Below are 15,093 nucleotides of genomic sequence, written 5' to 3'. Positions count from 1 at the left end.
GACTGATGCACAAATAAAAACAAGTTTGAAACAAGGACGTAGTAGAAGAAGTTTGAAGCGTAGTCTTTCTAGCTTTCTTTCTTAGTCTTTGCATGTGGATATAAAAGCCGGATTTCTATCCTTTATCTAGCTCGTTTTCAAATCAAACAATGTAAACGAACCACTAGAAAAACAATGTAGAGGAACTGAACCCAAATGAAGATAATTCAGACATGAACATGACGATCAATAATCTGCATATGGTACCATGATTAATGGTAATTTCGTCTCAATAAAATAGCATGGACACGTATAGTATGAGTAGTTTGGAACCCCCAGCTGACAATCTACCTACACAACCATACGGGAGAGACGTACAAGCAGGGGCTAATTCATTCCCTTCACGATTTTCTATTCACATCAAGGTATTTATATAACCTATCACCATGCTCCGGCTAAACATGTATTATTGACGCCAAGCAAACCATGGGGCAATCCGTGCGAGCCTCATGCCGCAACAACGGGGTACGACGCACAAGTAGCAACACCTGCAACATTTTGAGTCAGGTCAGTATCATGTCATGAGCGCACCACATTCTGAAACGCAAGATCTCTCTTTGTATAGAGAGGTTATGGAAGTGAATATGGAATACTTACCACACATGTTCTTGCCCATTTCCATCTTGAAGTAACCCTCATCACCCCAGTCAGCGCCCCATGAGTTCTTGATGAGCCAGTAGGGGACACCATTTTCGACACCATAGCCAACAGCCAGAACAGCATGGTTCACATCCTAGTGATGCCAAAAGAATTCATAGTTTAAGATCAAAGCAACTGGATAACAAGAAGTCCTAACGTGATTAGCTGCGTGTATACTTAGTTGGTGCAGAGGCTGGAAGTTATACTTCCTTCATCTAAAAATAAGTCCTAACGTGATTGGATAGGAGCAATTGAAAGACAAATTCTACATAAGCAAATCAAATAGTAGCGTAGGTTGATGACACAAGGATATTGTAACTAACCATTGGAGTAGTTCCACAGTGGTCACTAGTGTAAACTCCACTCTTGTACAGCCTGAAACCATTGATCACCTCGAAGGCGACGCTAACGGGGCGAACCAGACCAACAGCATCCTTCAGTTCATCCTCAGCACCCTTACCACAACAACAGAAATAAGTACAAACTCAGAATAGTTCATTGTAGATAACACTCAATTGAAATTTAGAATGAGGTTCTCCTCACCAGGGTGATGTTAATTGAGTCCAAAACTTTGACTCCAACATTTGCATCCTTGAAATGGCAGACTCCATTTACACCCTGGTATGGGTAAGATTCCTCAGTGTCAAGACCACCATTGTGTTTGATGTATTCAAAGGCCTGGGATGGAAGGCCTCCGTTGCATCCGAAATTGTTGTATGCACCAGCGCAATCAACAAGCTGTTGCTCAGAAAGAGAGATGGGCTTGCCAGTTGCCTGGGTGTATGCTGCCTCAAGTGCACCAGTAGTGCTGCCAGAATAAGCATCAGAGGAATTTAATTATTTTGTCTGCACTACCCCCTTTTCCTACTTTCAGAAAGCATGCTGAGATGGCCATTTCTGTGCACGGCAGATAAGAAAAGTGCAAAAAGAGCATGCAATAGGAAATATAAGAAATGGCTAATGGTAGACAGCTTAAAAAATAACTGAATTATATTCAAATGCTTAAGAACTTTATCTCTTATTTTTGTAACTGCAACATGACCATCCAATAATGTCATCAAAAGCTAGCAATATATATCAGCTTTGTGGTATGTCCCTGAAATATTGATTCATTTTTAATTATTTTTGTTAGTTTAGAAGAAGTTGACACTACAGTGCCTCAACATTCTATGAAATTTCCCTACATGCGTTTGCCCTTTGCCTCTTTGTTTGTGAGGAATAAATCTGATAATACGATTGTAGGTTATTTCAGGATTGATGTATAAGTGCTAACACAGTTTCTTGACATGGATTCCTTTTCACCATGAAGCTGTGGTCCAATATCATTTCTATCTTTGGCAACAGTTTGGAACTGGATGCTGGTGAGAAAAATCCAATAGCAAAAATGATATCTATTCAGTTTCAGGAATAGCAGAAGGGAAATACAGACCAATCAATCACAAAAAATCAAAACTACAAATCAACTCTCAGAATAAAAAACTTTATGCTATTCATCTACCACTGAATAAATTGACATGAATAAAGGAGTAATCAAACAAAGTAACCTTGAAAGTTTAGAATACTCTGACACTAAGAATATGATGTGTCTATTTATCTCTTGAGTGATCTTGTTTCTCTATCTATCTATCACTTTGTGTCTACCAGATTTGCATTGTGATTTGTTGATTTTTTTCTGTCCTAAAAGGAGAAGATAGACACAAAAATGTTGCAAAGCACAAAATTAGAGTGATACTGACTTAACTTTTCACTATGAATACACTCCCTCAAGGATATCATCCATGAACACAAACTTTTACAGGGGATCAGACTGGCATCTTTATTAGAGACTCTGGTCTGTATAACGGCTCTCATTAATATGTTAATTTATTAAAAGTATTCAGATCAACCGGCCAGTTGGACTTGCATTGCAGCAATTAATTTTCCTTAGATATTAATTGATTATTTTTTCGTGTAATTTATGTAGCAGTCTCCACGGACCTCTGCGCTTGCACTATAGGATAATACTGTATAATGCATTAGCATGTATGCATACAAAGCTTCATAATGCATTGGCAATATTAAATTAGAACTATTATTTGCTAATGAATTTAGTTGGCAGGAAACATGAACAGTTTCACAAAATAATCATGGGTTGACTACTGGAACAGATCTGAAAGCAAAGCATAGCCCAACAGAACGGGTTGGTTGGTTGATCCAATTATTTAATTGCCTGCATGTCTCACGAGTGCAGTAGTTTAATCCCCCTGCTGAACATTTTTAATCATTTCTTTCTTTCAAAAATATATTTTTTAAATAGTCTTGTGATTGTTTCTGTGGTGAAAGATCTGAACTACTACTCTTGACAGCAAGCAATTATCAGCTTCACCAATAGATATATTTATCAGCACCCATCCTGGACAGGTGGACCACACCTAAAGTAGTTTTAAATTCTTTACTAGAAGCAGCATGTTTTGAAACTGCCCCACCCTTTTTACTTTCAAAACCACGATCAATTTAAAGGACACGAGGCCCATGCAAGCAATTTGGATGCAGACTCCAATTAGTACTTCCTGTCGGATATCATAGGCACCTTTTACTAGTAGAGTAAGGATGCACCAAACAACCATCACAGAAATAATTCCCTTATACGATTACTTTTTAGTGCGCTGTGGAAGAAGGCACAGCAGTAATGACAAACTCTTCCTCCAGTTTTGTCTAAGAACAATACGAAATGAGAGAACGGGAAAGAGGGTGCTGATTTTTCAGTAGTTACCTGAAGGTCCAGCAAGATCCACAGTGGCCCTGGTTTTTCACTGGGCTCACGATCCCATCCTCCCTCCAGTCTTTCTGCAACAGCCAGAGCAACATCACACACATATCTCGCAGAATGTCTAAAATTTACAGCATCCAAAACTAATTGTAATTGTTTAATTGTAACTACCTCGCATGGCTCAGATCTAAACTGCAAGGACCACAACCTTACATGTACGATGCATGACAGAATTGCTGCACCAATATCCTTTAAAATAATTACTAACAAGTGACAAGCATGAACTCTACCATTCCACCTCATTTCCATACAAATTAGTCAATTAATCACTAAACAGTTTTGCAGTTTTCTTGGAATACGGAGACACAACCAGCTGTAGGGAAGTTCAGTTGACATAGATAGAAAGAGGGGTCATCTGAGGAGTAACTGCATCATGTGCCGGGACCAAGGATGAAAGTGGCTAAAAGACATTTCTCATCGTGGTGGAGCCGGCTGAGCAAATAGCCAAACACTTGACACCACACAGCACGAAAGCAATGAGCAAATCCTGCAGCCACTCACAAGCTTCATACCACAAACTCCCTTTTAAAGCCTAAACAAACTGAACCCACGCAAGCCTGTCTCCCATGTGACTCATGCGGTTACAAATCACAGTACCTACCTGGCTGCAACCTACTCGTCCCGCCCGTTTGGGAGCAAACCGCTACGTTACAATACGATAGGGGATTTTCTGTGACGAGCAGTTTCAGCAGTAACTTACAGTCTCCGGGAGCGCGGCGCCGGCGCGCATCCGGTGGTTGCCGGCGAGCGTGGCGGAGCAGTTCTGCGCAGCGCCGAGCTGGGTCGCGCGGAACTCCTCCCAGCTCATGTCCGCGAAGCCTAAAAATCAGCCACGGATGAGAAACGTGTGAGAATCCGGGATTGCGCTGGAGCGCGCGTTGCAGATTGGACGAGGAGGAAGGAGGAGGTCAAGGTCCTACGATTGATGCCGAGGCGGTAGGGGAGGCCCTTCCGGTTTGTGGAGCGGACGAGCTCGAGGCTCTCGGAGAAGATCCGGAACCGCTTGTGGACCTCCGCCACGCTCTCGTAGCTCTTGCCGTACCTGCGTCACACACCGCCGCCGCCGCCGGCGGGTCAATTCGTGCGGTCAGGAGAAACGCGACGGGAGAGCGGACGGCGGGCGGGTTGGGCCGTTGGATTAGACGACCGGGGTGCTCACCTGACGGCGTAGCGTGCGAAGCGAAGCGCGTCGCGGGTGCGGCCGAGCGCGGCGAAGACGGTGGACTCGAGCGCGGAGGCCGCGCGGTCGGTGACGGGGCGGATCGGGTTGGACTCGGCGAAGCCGGACTTGGCCGCGGCGGCGGTGGCCGCGAGGGCGAGGACGGCGAGGGCGAGCAGGCGGCGGTGGGCCATCTCGCCGACGGAATGGGAAATATTTTACTGGGTCTGTTGAGAGGGAGTGAGGCTGAGCCGCAGAGGCGAGATAGGCACTGGCCGGCGGGCGCGAGCAGATTTGGGTGCCAGGTCTTATATACTCCTTTGGGCCCCTTCATTTTTGGATAATTTGTGTACTTTAACCTACCCCACTATTTTGTGCCGAAATCTAAATAATCAGTGACCCACTTTATTCTTGATCCTTTTATTATGACTCAACAGCTTGGAGTTTTGGTCGTCCAACTTAACCTAAGTACATGTGCAGAGCACAAAAATTCCGTACCACCCTTCACTTTAGTTTTGTTCTAAATCAATTCTTTTAAATATTAACTAATTTTATAAAAAATATAATAAAATTACAGTATACCAAACAATTGAAGTTAAGACATATTTATGGTGAATTCGGTGAATTTAATTTGATGTTGTAGGTTTTCTTACACAAAACTGGTCAAATTTACAAAAGTTTAACTTAGAATAAAATTAGAGCGAACTATAATTTAAAATGGATGGAGTGGTAAATAAGATTAGTTTCTGAAAAATCAAGAAACATCCGTGCGTTCCAAACGCAGCATAAGCCTGAGATTATGTTCAGACGATTGTTGTGCCACTAGTCTTGGAATCCTCCTCCTGTTGCACGTGTTGAGCGAAATTTGAACCTGGGAAGCCCTGCATTTGCAGTGAACCAAAGTACCAAACTATAACCGTGACGCCACTGGTGACGCTTGGAGCCCAAGAAGCGATTGGGCGATTGCATGATTGGGGTCGGGGGAGGATATGCTGATTGGCCAGTGGAGGTAATATAACAGACAAGATGACGCAGCAATGAATCCATTCCATTCCAGTCCAGTTCCAGGGGATGCGAAGATATTTTTTCCCTCGGAGGTGTGGGATAGCCGTTCGTGATTGGCTCTCATCGGCCGTGCGTGATGACGACGTCGCGAATGGAATGGACACTGAACGACGTGACGGCGGCAACGGAGCGGGATGGAGCGCCGTCTCGGACACTACTACAAGTGTCCATGTTGACGTGCCCTTTTGCTGTGGATCAGTGGATTCTCTTGCTGCGTCTTCCGAGAGGGCTCCGCACTGTGCGATCGAGATTCATGGGACGCGTGGCCGCCGGCCAGCGAGTTGCCGGCGATATTCCGCAGCCATGGCAGAGATATTTGCGGAGTAGCAACGTTGACACGCCGACGCTAAGGGGTTGTTAAATTTTAGCAGTATCACATTGAATATTCGGATGCTAATTGGAAGGACTAACATAAGCTAATTATAAAATTAATTGCGGAACCTGTGCTAATTCGCGAGACGAATCTATTAAGCTAAATTAATCTGTCATTAGCAAATGGTTACTGTAGCACCACATTATCAAATCATGGACTGATTAGTCTTAATAGATTTGTCTCGTGAATTAGACTTCATGTGCAATTAGTTTTATAATTAGTCTATATTTAATACTCATAATTAGCATCAAACATCCGATATGGCAGGTGCTAAATTTTAGTGGGGTGTATCCAAACACCACCGGGTCGCCATCAAAGTGTCAGCACATCGTGCCATTTATTTGGAGAGCAGTTCAGCATCAATGAGTTTTTTTTCCTTGAGTAGGGAAATGCACCTAAAGGCTGAAACATCATACTGGGTCCCACAATATAAGATGTTTTAGGTGGTCCGGGAGTTTGCTGGAGCTATCTTATCGAGCAGTTCAGTTCATGTACGATTAGGCATAGTGAAAACAACTCTACAGTCCCAGGAGCTACTCTCTTCCCGGACGTGACGAGAGTTGCCAAAAACAAAAAAACCCGTAAGGAAAAAAAATCCAGGATGTTGGATACCATCACATGCATATGTTGGACTAGTCTCTTCCTATGTTCCTTGAAAAAAAATCGCACTCAATTGGTATTGTCAATTAGTTTCTGTCGAACTGTTTATTAATCGAGCTGGCCGCAAAGTGTTTTTTAGAGGAAAGTGGCAAAGTGTGTCCACGTAATAAGGAAGAAACCCTGTTCCATCTTCTCCTAGAATGCCCTTTTACCCAAGAATGTTGGATCAATTTAAGCCTGTGTCAACTTGTCAGATGAGCCTTACACCATCTCAACAGCTTCAGAACGCAGCTTCAAGTTTAGTTTTTTATGGAAATCATAATCCTCATGTGTTGTGTATTTGGATGGTAAGAAATGACTGGATATTCAAAGGAATTAACCTGTCAATTCATAGTGCTATGTTGTGCTTTAAGATCATTTTTACTCAGATTATCGTTCGAGTAAAAGAGGATTGGAAATTTAACTGTTCTTTTGTTGAGTAATATATATCCAGCAGGGTTTCATCCCTCATGTTTCGTAAAATTTTTTTGGCAAAGTGTTGATCGGTGCAAGGTAGCGTGGGTGCAGGCGAGCAGGCAATCAAGCACGTCTAATCAGGCAATCAAGGTGTTTTTTTTTGATAAAGAGCCAAGGTGTTCATCTGCTGCAGAGTCATTGAGGCTCACACGGTCACACCTGGAGATGGGTAGGGGAACCTGTGCTGTTCTGTACTTCTGTGTGACAGTGTGAGTGTGTGACGAAGAAATGGAAATTCCGCTTTGTTTTCCACAAAAGCCCATGAAAACGAATATCGCCCGCGCTTAGGCACCTGCTAGTGGGCCATCTTTATTTAGACAAAAATGGGCCATGTAGATTGGGCTGCCATTGCCCATTCTGATTTTTGGCCTTTGGCCCAATCATGAGTGTCCGGAGCAAAACACTAAAGCATTATAGAAATAGCCCAGAAGTTTAAATGGGCCTAAATCAAATTGATAATATACTGTAGATTTGTAGCCCTCAATCATCTTTGAAAAATGTATTTCACTTGTTCTCACGCTCTCAAACAAAAAGAATGATATGCGATCTTCAGCCTTGGAAGCTCAGATTCGAAGATCGTCGTACTGGTACCCTTGCAAGCGCGAAATCTCGTGTGGAAGTACAAATCACGTGAAAACGCACACTGTTTAAAGATTTCCTTTCAATGTTCTTAGAATTTATCATACGGCCTTTTCAAAAAACATTATCGCATACACAGGACGGCATGTTTCATACCTGCACAGGATTATTTCAAGACAGTCAATCAACACACATGAATCTGTCTTTTTTTTTTTTTGCACGCGCTCGCATCGCATAAAAAACAAAAACGCGCACGGATCTTATACTCTGATCCTCAAACTGTTGTTTCACTACAGCCCAGCACAAAGTTGGCGTGAATTTCATGGTCTTCTGCGCCTGATTATTCTAACAAACTTTCGATTCTACGTGATCCAAATGCAACAGCCAGGAGTATCTCATCATAATCTAAAAGATGCAGCACGCAGCCCTGAGCTGTTATAGCATAAACTCCCGTGTGAAACACAAGGAAATGCACCACAATAAATCAATAACGGGTGGCGGAGCTCGTGAAGAGATAAATTAAAGGCAAAAGACATACAGATCTTAGCTACGACACTTAAAAAAAGAAACTCACCCAATTACAGCTGCGCGCGGCTTGCATTTCTCATGTGCGCGAATGTCTTTCTCAGAGCACGCGGGGTTGCCGCCATATCATGTCCGATGCAAGAATGGCTCGCATGCTTTGATCCTGATCCAGCTCCTGAAGGTGATATATGGATCGGAGGAAACGAACAAAAGGTCCTGCTCCCCAGCCTGCTGAGGTACTAGCTTAATCCCAGTTCCCAAACCAGGCTTCCATTCCATCTCAGGGACTTCTCGAACCCCCTTTTATATATGCCATGTGGTAGACTTGAGAAGGGCCCAATCACTTTCATCTCGCCTGCCTCATACAGCTCCAGATTAGTCTATCAGGGAACATTGACCACATGACAATTAATCTAGTTCTTTTTTTTTCGTAAGAAGACGAAACGAGTCAGATATTTGGTTTGGATTGCACCAACTCACCAAGCTAAGTCAGGTTGGCGTCATTCTATCCTCAGAACTCACGTAATCCTTCTGCAGATTGCGGTTCCCGTTCTCGAACTGATTACTGAGTAAGTACACACTGCTTCTCATATTGATCAGAGTCTCATATTGATCAGAGTTCGTTTTGGTTTTTCTAGATGCATAGATAAATGTAAGGTATATCTAAGTTCATAACAAAATGTATGAATTTAAAAAAGTTAAAAAAACTGGACGGATGGAGTAGTCACCAAAACTTCAAAAATATCTCGCGACGACCCTGCCGAGTCCTCAACCCACATGCATAAATTTCGTCAAGGCGAGCCTTAATTTGTTCTGACTTATACGCTTAATCTTCCAGGTCGGCTTGAGTTTCCAGCTCCCCACAAGAAACCGCAGATCGCAAGAACAAAAACACAGAAAGCAACCGGTGATGGCATCCCTGCCCGGGCGGAGAAACGCAACGAGACGAGCTCCTTCCTGTACGATGACTCGAGGATCAACTCAGCATGGTGTCACTGCCCCAGCCTCTTCTAGCTCGATCACACAACGTAACCAGCGGCGGCGGCGCGTGCGCATCGCGCAGCAAAAACTGCCGAAGAAATGACGCGATTTTCCGGGGTTTTCTTGCGCAACTTGCATGGTCTGACTCTCGCCTCATCTGCAGATCCAGTTGGCAGTTTACAAACAAAACGGAGCTCAGGTCAGCGTGGTACTACGTTTGCTTCCTTGCGGCTGATGCTGACCGGCTTAAACTATGGGATCTCGTCGTGATGCCACAAGTATGAGAAACTCGGATCCTGATCTTTTCAGTAATAACTCGGGTCCTTGATTTTTCAGAACTAGCCATCATCCATCAGTACTGCTCGCATCACGAGCATTGATAACTTTGAGTGATCGCAAATCATAGTTAGTGTTCGGTTTACAACTGAAAAGGTGACAAGGATTGGTGAACAGTGTTCTTCAGAAACCTTGTTACAGAAAAGAAAGAGCCACTGTTCTCTGAGAACTAAGTTCACTTGGAAAATGATAGGTTTTATGTTACATCATTTCCGTGCCCGTTAATTCCTTTTCCTTTCCTCCAAATTCATATTTTTGTCCCCATCAAAATGCTTACCCGAGAGTTTCTGCAAACTGTGAAGAAGCCGTCAGAATAGCTCTTTATTACAAGAACAGTTGCTAGGACGGTGGTACGTGAGACTGCGAACGAGATTACGGAAGCGTGATTTATGCATTAGCATCATCCAGGTCATTTTTGCCAGTCTATTCCGGGACTCCTCAGTCCTCACAGGTCATCATCTACGTGCCAAAACGTGAAAAAATTAATGGACAATAACGTGACTTGTTCATCTTATCGAAATTAGAAGCCTCTATTAGCGGCTGATGCATGCTGTGTTCATCACAAATGGCCGATCAAGTTGTTGCGAGGAAGATAAAATAAAATAAATTTTTGTGTGCTCTTACGTATTACTGACTTCAAGAAGATGGACGCAAAACGCTGTGCACCTGATGACCTGATCGAGGTGTTATTGGAATAACCTCATGGTTTTTCTAGTAGAAGTCGACATGTACACGTCAGTAGTTGGAAAAGAAAAACATACATGCAAGCGCGCGTCAGCGGAAGTAGTTGGTACAAATATCTGTATATCCACAATGTCAGTCAAGCAAGGCATCCAGCTGGTCGGTCGACATTGAGACATAATTAAGGTGCTTGGAGGCTGAAACCACCAATTCAACAATGTGCCCACGAAGAATCAATCGAAACCGGGACTAATCCCATAACGGATTGATTCGGAACGGGGTCGGCCAATTTAAGTAGATTAGTTGCCTCACCCAGATCGTCATAAAATAGCTCATAGGATTTAGGGGTACCAGTTAGGATATTTCAGATTGATATTGCTGGGTCTAGTTTATATTTTAGAAGGTTTCAGTCAACTCTCTTACAAAAAGAGAGAGAAGGAGATGAATGAAGCCTTGGTCAACCTATCATCCTAGCTATAGCTACAAGGCTACGTACAGTGCATGTACGCATGATGCATTCAGTCTTTAACAAAAAACTGTTGGAGGAGAGGCGAAGGATCTTTCTAGTTCTGAATGTAGGGATGCATGCACATTTCAGAGACTTGCCTTATGCTGACATGCATCTCTTCATTTGATTATGTTTTATTTAAGAATACGTTCTGAGTTCTTAAACCAAAGGACCCATTCTGATTTCTCATACCACTCTTGTACAGTTAAGTGAACAAGGAGAGACTGGAAGTTGCTGACGATTAGTCAGCTTGTTTGCCACTACGAATGCATGATGCAAATACCCCGTAGCATTTCGTGTGCTGCTGCTTCATGACCCAAAGTCACCCGTGCAATCCACTCATCCTTCTTCAAGCTGACGAATCGCTGACGCCGCCGTTCCGCAGGCTCCCTGATCTCGCCGCTCCAACAAGTCATGAAAATCTCCGGTTCTTTCACTTTTTATAATTCCCGCGACGAAACGCCAAGCCTCACGCGCGAAATAGAGATGGGTCGCCGCTAGACTCGCTACGTACGCACGCTGGCCACCCGGTCTGGACCGGAGATATTTTTCTGGCTTCCGATACAGTCTGACAGCGACGGCGGCGGCCGGGCCGGCCGGCTACACGTAAGATTTTGATCGGCGGGTGAGGGCAGCACCGGTCGCTTGCCAAGGCAGATGCCGCCGTGCCGCGCTGCCACTCCGGGAAGGTTCCGTCATGCACGTAACAGCCGAGATTTGGGCCTCTCGGATGTATTCGCCGTGGCGTCGAGATGGTGAGGTCGATCGATCGATTGGTGATCCGTGACGGACTCCGCTACCAGGCGAGCCGGATGATACGGCCATAACGGCCGGGAAGGTGGCTCATGGGTGAGGAGAATTTCTGGGACCTTGTGTTCGTTGCGAAGCGACGAGACGGCCGGGATCACCGAAGTGCGCAGGACACACGGCCGTAGCTAAAGCGTGATCGCGGAGTGTGAGGCACTGAGGCGTGAGGAGCTGATGCACGGTTGTACACTACACTCGACAGTAACTTCATCAGGCACGTGACGTGCACACCGTAGGATCGGTTGCTCTCCAAGGCTGCAACCCGTACGTGCTGCCGTCTCGCAGCAGCCACGTGGCTGGAACATCTCACGCTTGCAGCGACCGCCGCCCAGCCACCTCAGGGGACGGGACGGGGACGCGTCCCGCCGTGCGCGCTCCGAACTCCTGCGTGCGCTGGACACCGACAGCGACACGTCGTATCAGGATCGCCGGCGTAACCTGAACGTTTCCCTGGGCGAGCCTGTCCCTGCTGTCCGCCGCTTTCACCTGGACGGCGTGGAAAATATGGCCGTGGCCACGGGCATGGGCCGCCGCCCGCCGGGGCCCTAGCACGGAGCCACGGGCGCGAGCGCGAACGGACAAAATCACAAACCCGACGACGCCCCCCACCTGAAAAACGCCGGCTCCGCTCCACGTGCGGTGCGTCCGTCCATCCATCCGTTCGACGCGATCCACGATTCGTCACCTCCCAAAAAGTCCAAAACGCGTTCTGTTGGGGTGGGGGGAGGGATCGGATCGCGCGGCGGCAGCCTTTGCCCTTTTACTTCAACGCCGTCGGCGCCGGAGACCCCCGGCGGGGTCGGTCGGTCGGTCGGGGCCGAGCCAACACGTGGCGCGCCTCCCCGCCTCAGAGCCGGTCGGACTCGGACCCCGCCGCGCGGGCCGGCGCGGTCGGCCACGTATCGGGCGTGGAAGCGACGGGCGAGCCGACGCCACTCGCGTACGCACACGCAGCTTCGTTCGTGTCGTGCCCCGTGCGTGCGCTCGGTGGTTGCGCTCAGGGGCGCTGCCGCGCTGGGGGCTGTGGCGTCCGGGGGGTGGCCTGGTCGTCCGAGGGCGCTGCTCACCGCATCTAGAGGGGTTTGCTTTTCGTTGGTGGGGTGAGTTGAATTTGCCGAGCTCTATCACTGGTCGAGGCTCTGCAGCCTGCCTGGTGTCCGAACAAGGATGATGGGGGACGAACGGCGTACGTGTTCAGCTGATCGCCCGGCGTGTCTGGTCGGCGGGCCCTTTCTCCATTAAAAACACATACTCGCCGCAGCAGAAAAATTCAGGGGCTTCGATGAAACTCATCATTATCAATTTTATCATCATGCCACCAGATCTTAGCGTCGTATATTTGGTCCTAGAGGCTCTGCTCTGTTCGGACGGCTGCGGTGTGCAGAAATATTTAGTGGACAGCGATGGCGAGATCACGGGGTTAAGACTCTGACAGCGAGTTCTACGTGATGATCCTCCTACTATCATGGCCGTATGCGATTTCATTTTCACTATTTAATTTTCTTCTAGATGTTTCGCCTCGTGGGGTGATTTTCAAATCGGTGCCTCCGTAAGAAATTCCACATGGAAGAACCCCCCACCTATCCCTGATCAGGATTGGACCAGCAAAACTTGTGAAACTTCGACTGGATGATGACGACGTGCCATGTATTTTTTTTTAAAAAAAATTTGTGTTGATGCTTAAAGGAAACCGCAAACCCTACTTAGTCAGAAATTCCACTCTGTGCAGAATGCTTATAATCGTCTATTTTAACCTCTTCTCGGCAGGAAACGTGAAAGAAGACCCTGGAATTGGAGGTGGAGAATCGGCTAGAGTAAAACGCTGGTCCAGCCACTTGGCGCGCCCCAGCCTCAAGTACCGAATCATTTCTGATTAGCTGCGAGTCGAGCTGCTGAGTTGTGCAAACGGAGAGACCGGCCCATTGCTGACGGGAACGTTTCTTTCCTCGCCGGTGCACGAAAAAACACCTGTGGCTTCTGTTCCTTTTCCTGACATTTTCCTGGAAGAAGTTTCCTGACAGGAATCATTGGTTTTGGTTCTCTCTGCACCTGAAGAAGGTCGTACGGGTTAGAATAATCCAGTCCCAGATCTCTCCTACGGAGATCGCAAACGTGTCAGGCTCCGGCCGTCCCTGATCCTACAAACATCTTGGGAAATCGGTTGAGTTCCAACTCGTGGACAGACAATACAGGCATACAGCTGCTGCCACAACACCGCATGGGCTTCTTGCATGCTCAACTGTTATGTGTTGGCCTCATCATTGAGCTGTCTCTGTAGGAGTGGACAGAATATTATCCTCCCCAATTCTATAACCGGAAGAGAGATCTCGTGTGTAGGGTGTTTCAGAATTCAGATACTGGGCATATTGCAGTGTCTGTAGCTAGCTTGCGTTCCATAAAAAAGAAATGTCTCTAGCTCCGCTGGCAAGGATACTAGGGCCATGTTTAGTTCACCCCCAACTCCCAACTTTGGCACTATGCAAAAAGAAGATTCTCCATCACATCAAACCTGCGATATATGCATGGAGTACTAAATGTAGATGAAATTAAAAACTAATTGCACAGTTTTGTTGTACTTTGCGAGACGAATCTTTTGAGCCTAATTAGTCAATGTTTGGACAATAATTCACAAATACAAACAAAACGCTACAGTGTGCTACAGTGCCAGCACAGTAATTTGGCACCTCCCAATTTGGCCAACTAAACAAGGGCTAGGATAGGGTAGGTTTTCCCCCTCCCTTTCGCTCGGACAGGGACAGAAAGATCCCAAAAGCAGAAAAAAAAACATCGGTTGCCCAACAGGGATATGCAACACGTGACGACTGACGACGCGCGCGCTGCTGTAGACTTTCCGCTAGCGTTTCCTTTGTTCGAGCACACGGAGAGAAAGGGAGAGATCTGAAGATAAAGATACGCAGGAATCACATTCCATGGCCCGGCCCCTCCAAGTTGGTACTAGGATTAGGTTAGGCGGCACACGAACAAAGCCTCCAATCGGCTGACCCCAACCTCTAGTTTAGTGCTAGCAGCTAGCTTATGTTCTGTAGCGCTTGGACCAGTACCCCATCATCGTACCAGTGATGAAGCATGATCGAGGTAGGTTACTTGCAAAACTGTTCTGACGTTAACACTACCCCTATGGCTTCATCCGGGCTAAACAACGGCGGCGGTGGACAATTTCGTTATGCCCCAGCTGGCTAGGCCATATCCCCTCCCATATTTCACTTCACCTTCCCCACAACTTGCAAAGCATCGTATGCGATTAATTTTACCTAGCCGCAAAGCCACACAAACTACTGCCCCCAAACGAGCATAAATCCACGGCTGCCGTCGCACGAAACCGCTCGATCAGCCGGTAGCGGTAGCAGGGCAGTAAAAACAGCTTTCTATTGGCTCGCTAGACCATTCAATTATTCGTAGGTGTGGCGCAGCGCAGCACATTCACAGAGTCACTCACCCGGTTGCAGCCTGGGAGG

At 46.4% G+C, this 15,093-nt stretch overlaps 1 protein-coding gene and 1 long non-coding RNA gene across 2 annotated transcripts; both read right to left on the bottom strand.

The window, feature by feature from the left end:
* Positions 1–219: 219 nt before the first annotated feature.
* LOC117844542 (cysteine proteinase 2) lies at positions 220–4,932 on the bottom strand. The gene is made up of 8 exons (XM_034725242.2): positions 4,647–4,932; positions 4,408–4,529; positions 4,188–4,306; positions 3,431–3,504; positions 1,222–1,486; positions 1,002–1,133; positions 637–772; positions 220–527 (listed from the first exon to the last, which is right to left on the bottom strand). Exons 1-8 carry the CDS (start codon positions 4,838–4,840, stop codon positions 487–489), a joined length of 1,083 nt encoding a protein of 360 aa, XP_034581133.1. The 5' UTR covers positions 4,841–4,932; the 3' UTR covers positions 220–486.
* A 3,147-nt stretch (positions 4,933–8,079) lies between these two features.
* LOC117845647 (uncharacterized) lies at positions 8,080–8,599 on the bottom strand. The gene is made up of 2 exons (XR_004638109.2): positions 8,354–8,599; positions 8,080–8,211 (listed from the first exon to the last, which is right to left on the bottom strand). It is a non-coding gene; the product is annotated as an uncharacterized lncRNA (long non-coding RNA).
* Between the last annotated feature and the right edge of the window lie 6,494 nt (positions 8,600–15,093).

The sequence above is a fragment of the Setaria viridis genome, chromosome 2, assembly GCF_005286985.2.
Source record: "Setaria viridis chromosome 2, Setaria_viridis_v4.0, whole genome shotgun sequence".
NCBI classification, from domain to species: domain Eukaryota; kingdom Viridiplantae; phylum Streptophyta; class Magnoliopsida; order Poales; family Poaceae; genus Setaria; species Setaria viridis.
This window is presented reverse-complemented; position numbering and strand designations above follow the sequence as displayed.

Excerpts from the sequence above, each read along its gene's own strand:
- LOC117844542 (XM_034725242.2), bottom strand. The coding sequence starts at position 4,840 with ATGGCCCACCGCCGCCTGCTCGCCCTCGCCGTCCTCGCCCTCGCGGCC. Across the intron at positions 3,505-4,187 it reads GCGCCGCGCTCCCGGAGACT|AAAGACTGGAGGGAGGATGG; the intron begins GTAAGTTACTGC and ends TGGCTGTTGCAG. Across the intron at positions 773-1,001 it reads ACTGTGGAACTACTCCAATG|GATGTGAACCATGCTGTTCT; the intron begins GTTAGTTACAAT and ends TGGCATCACTAG.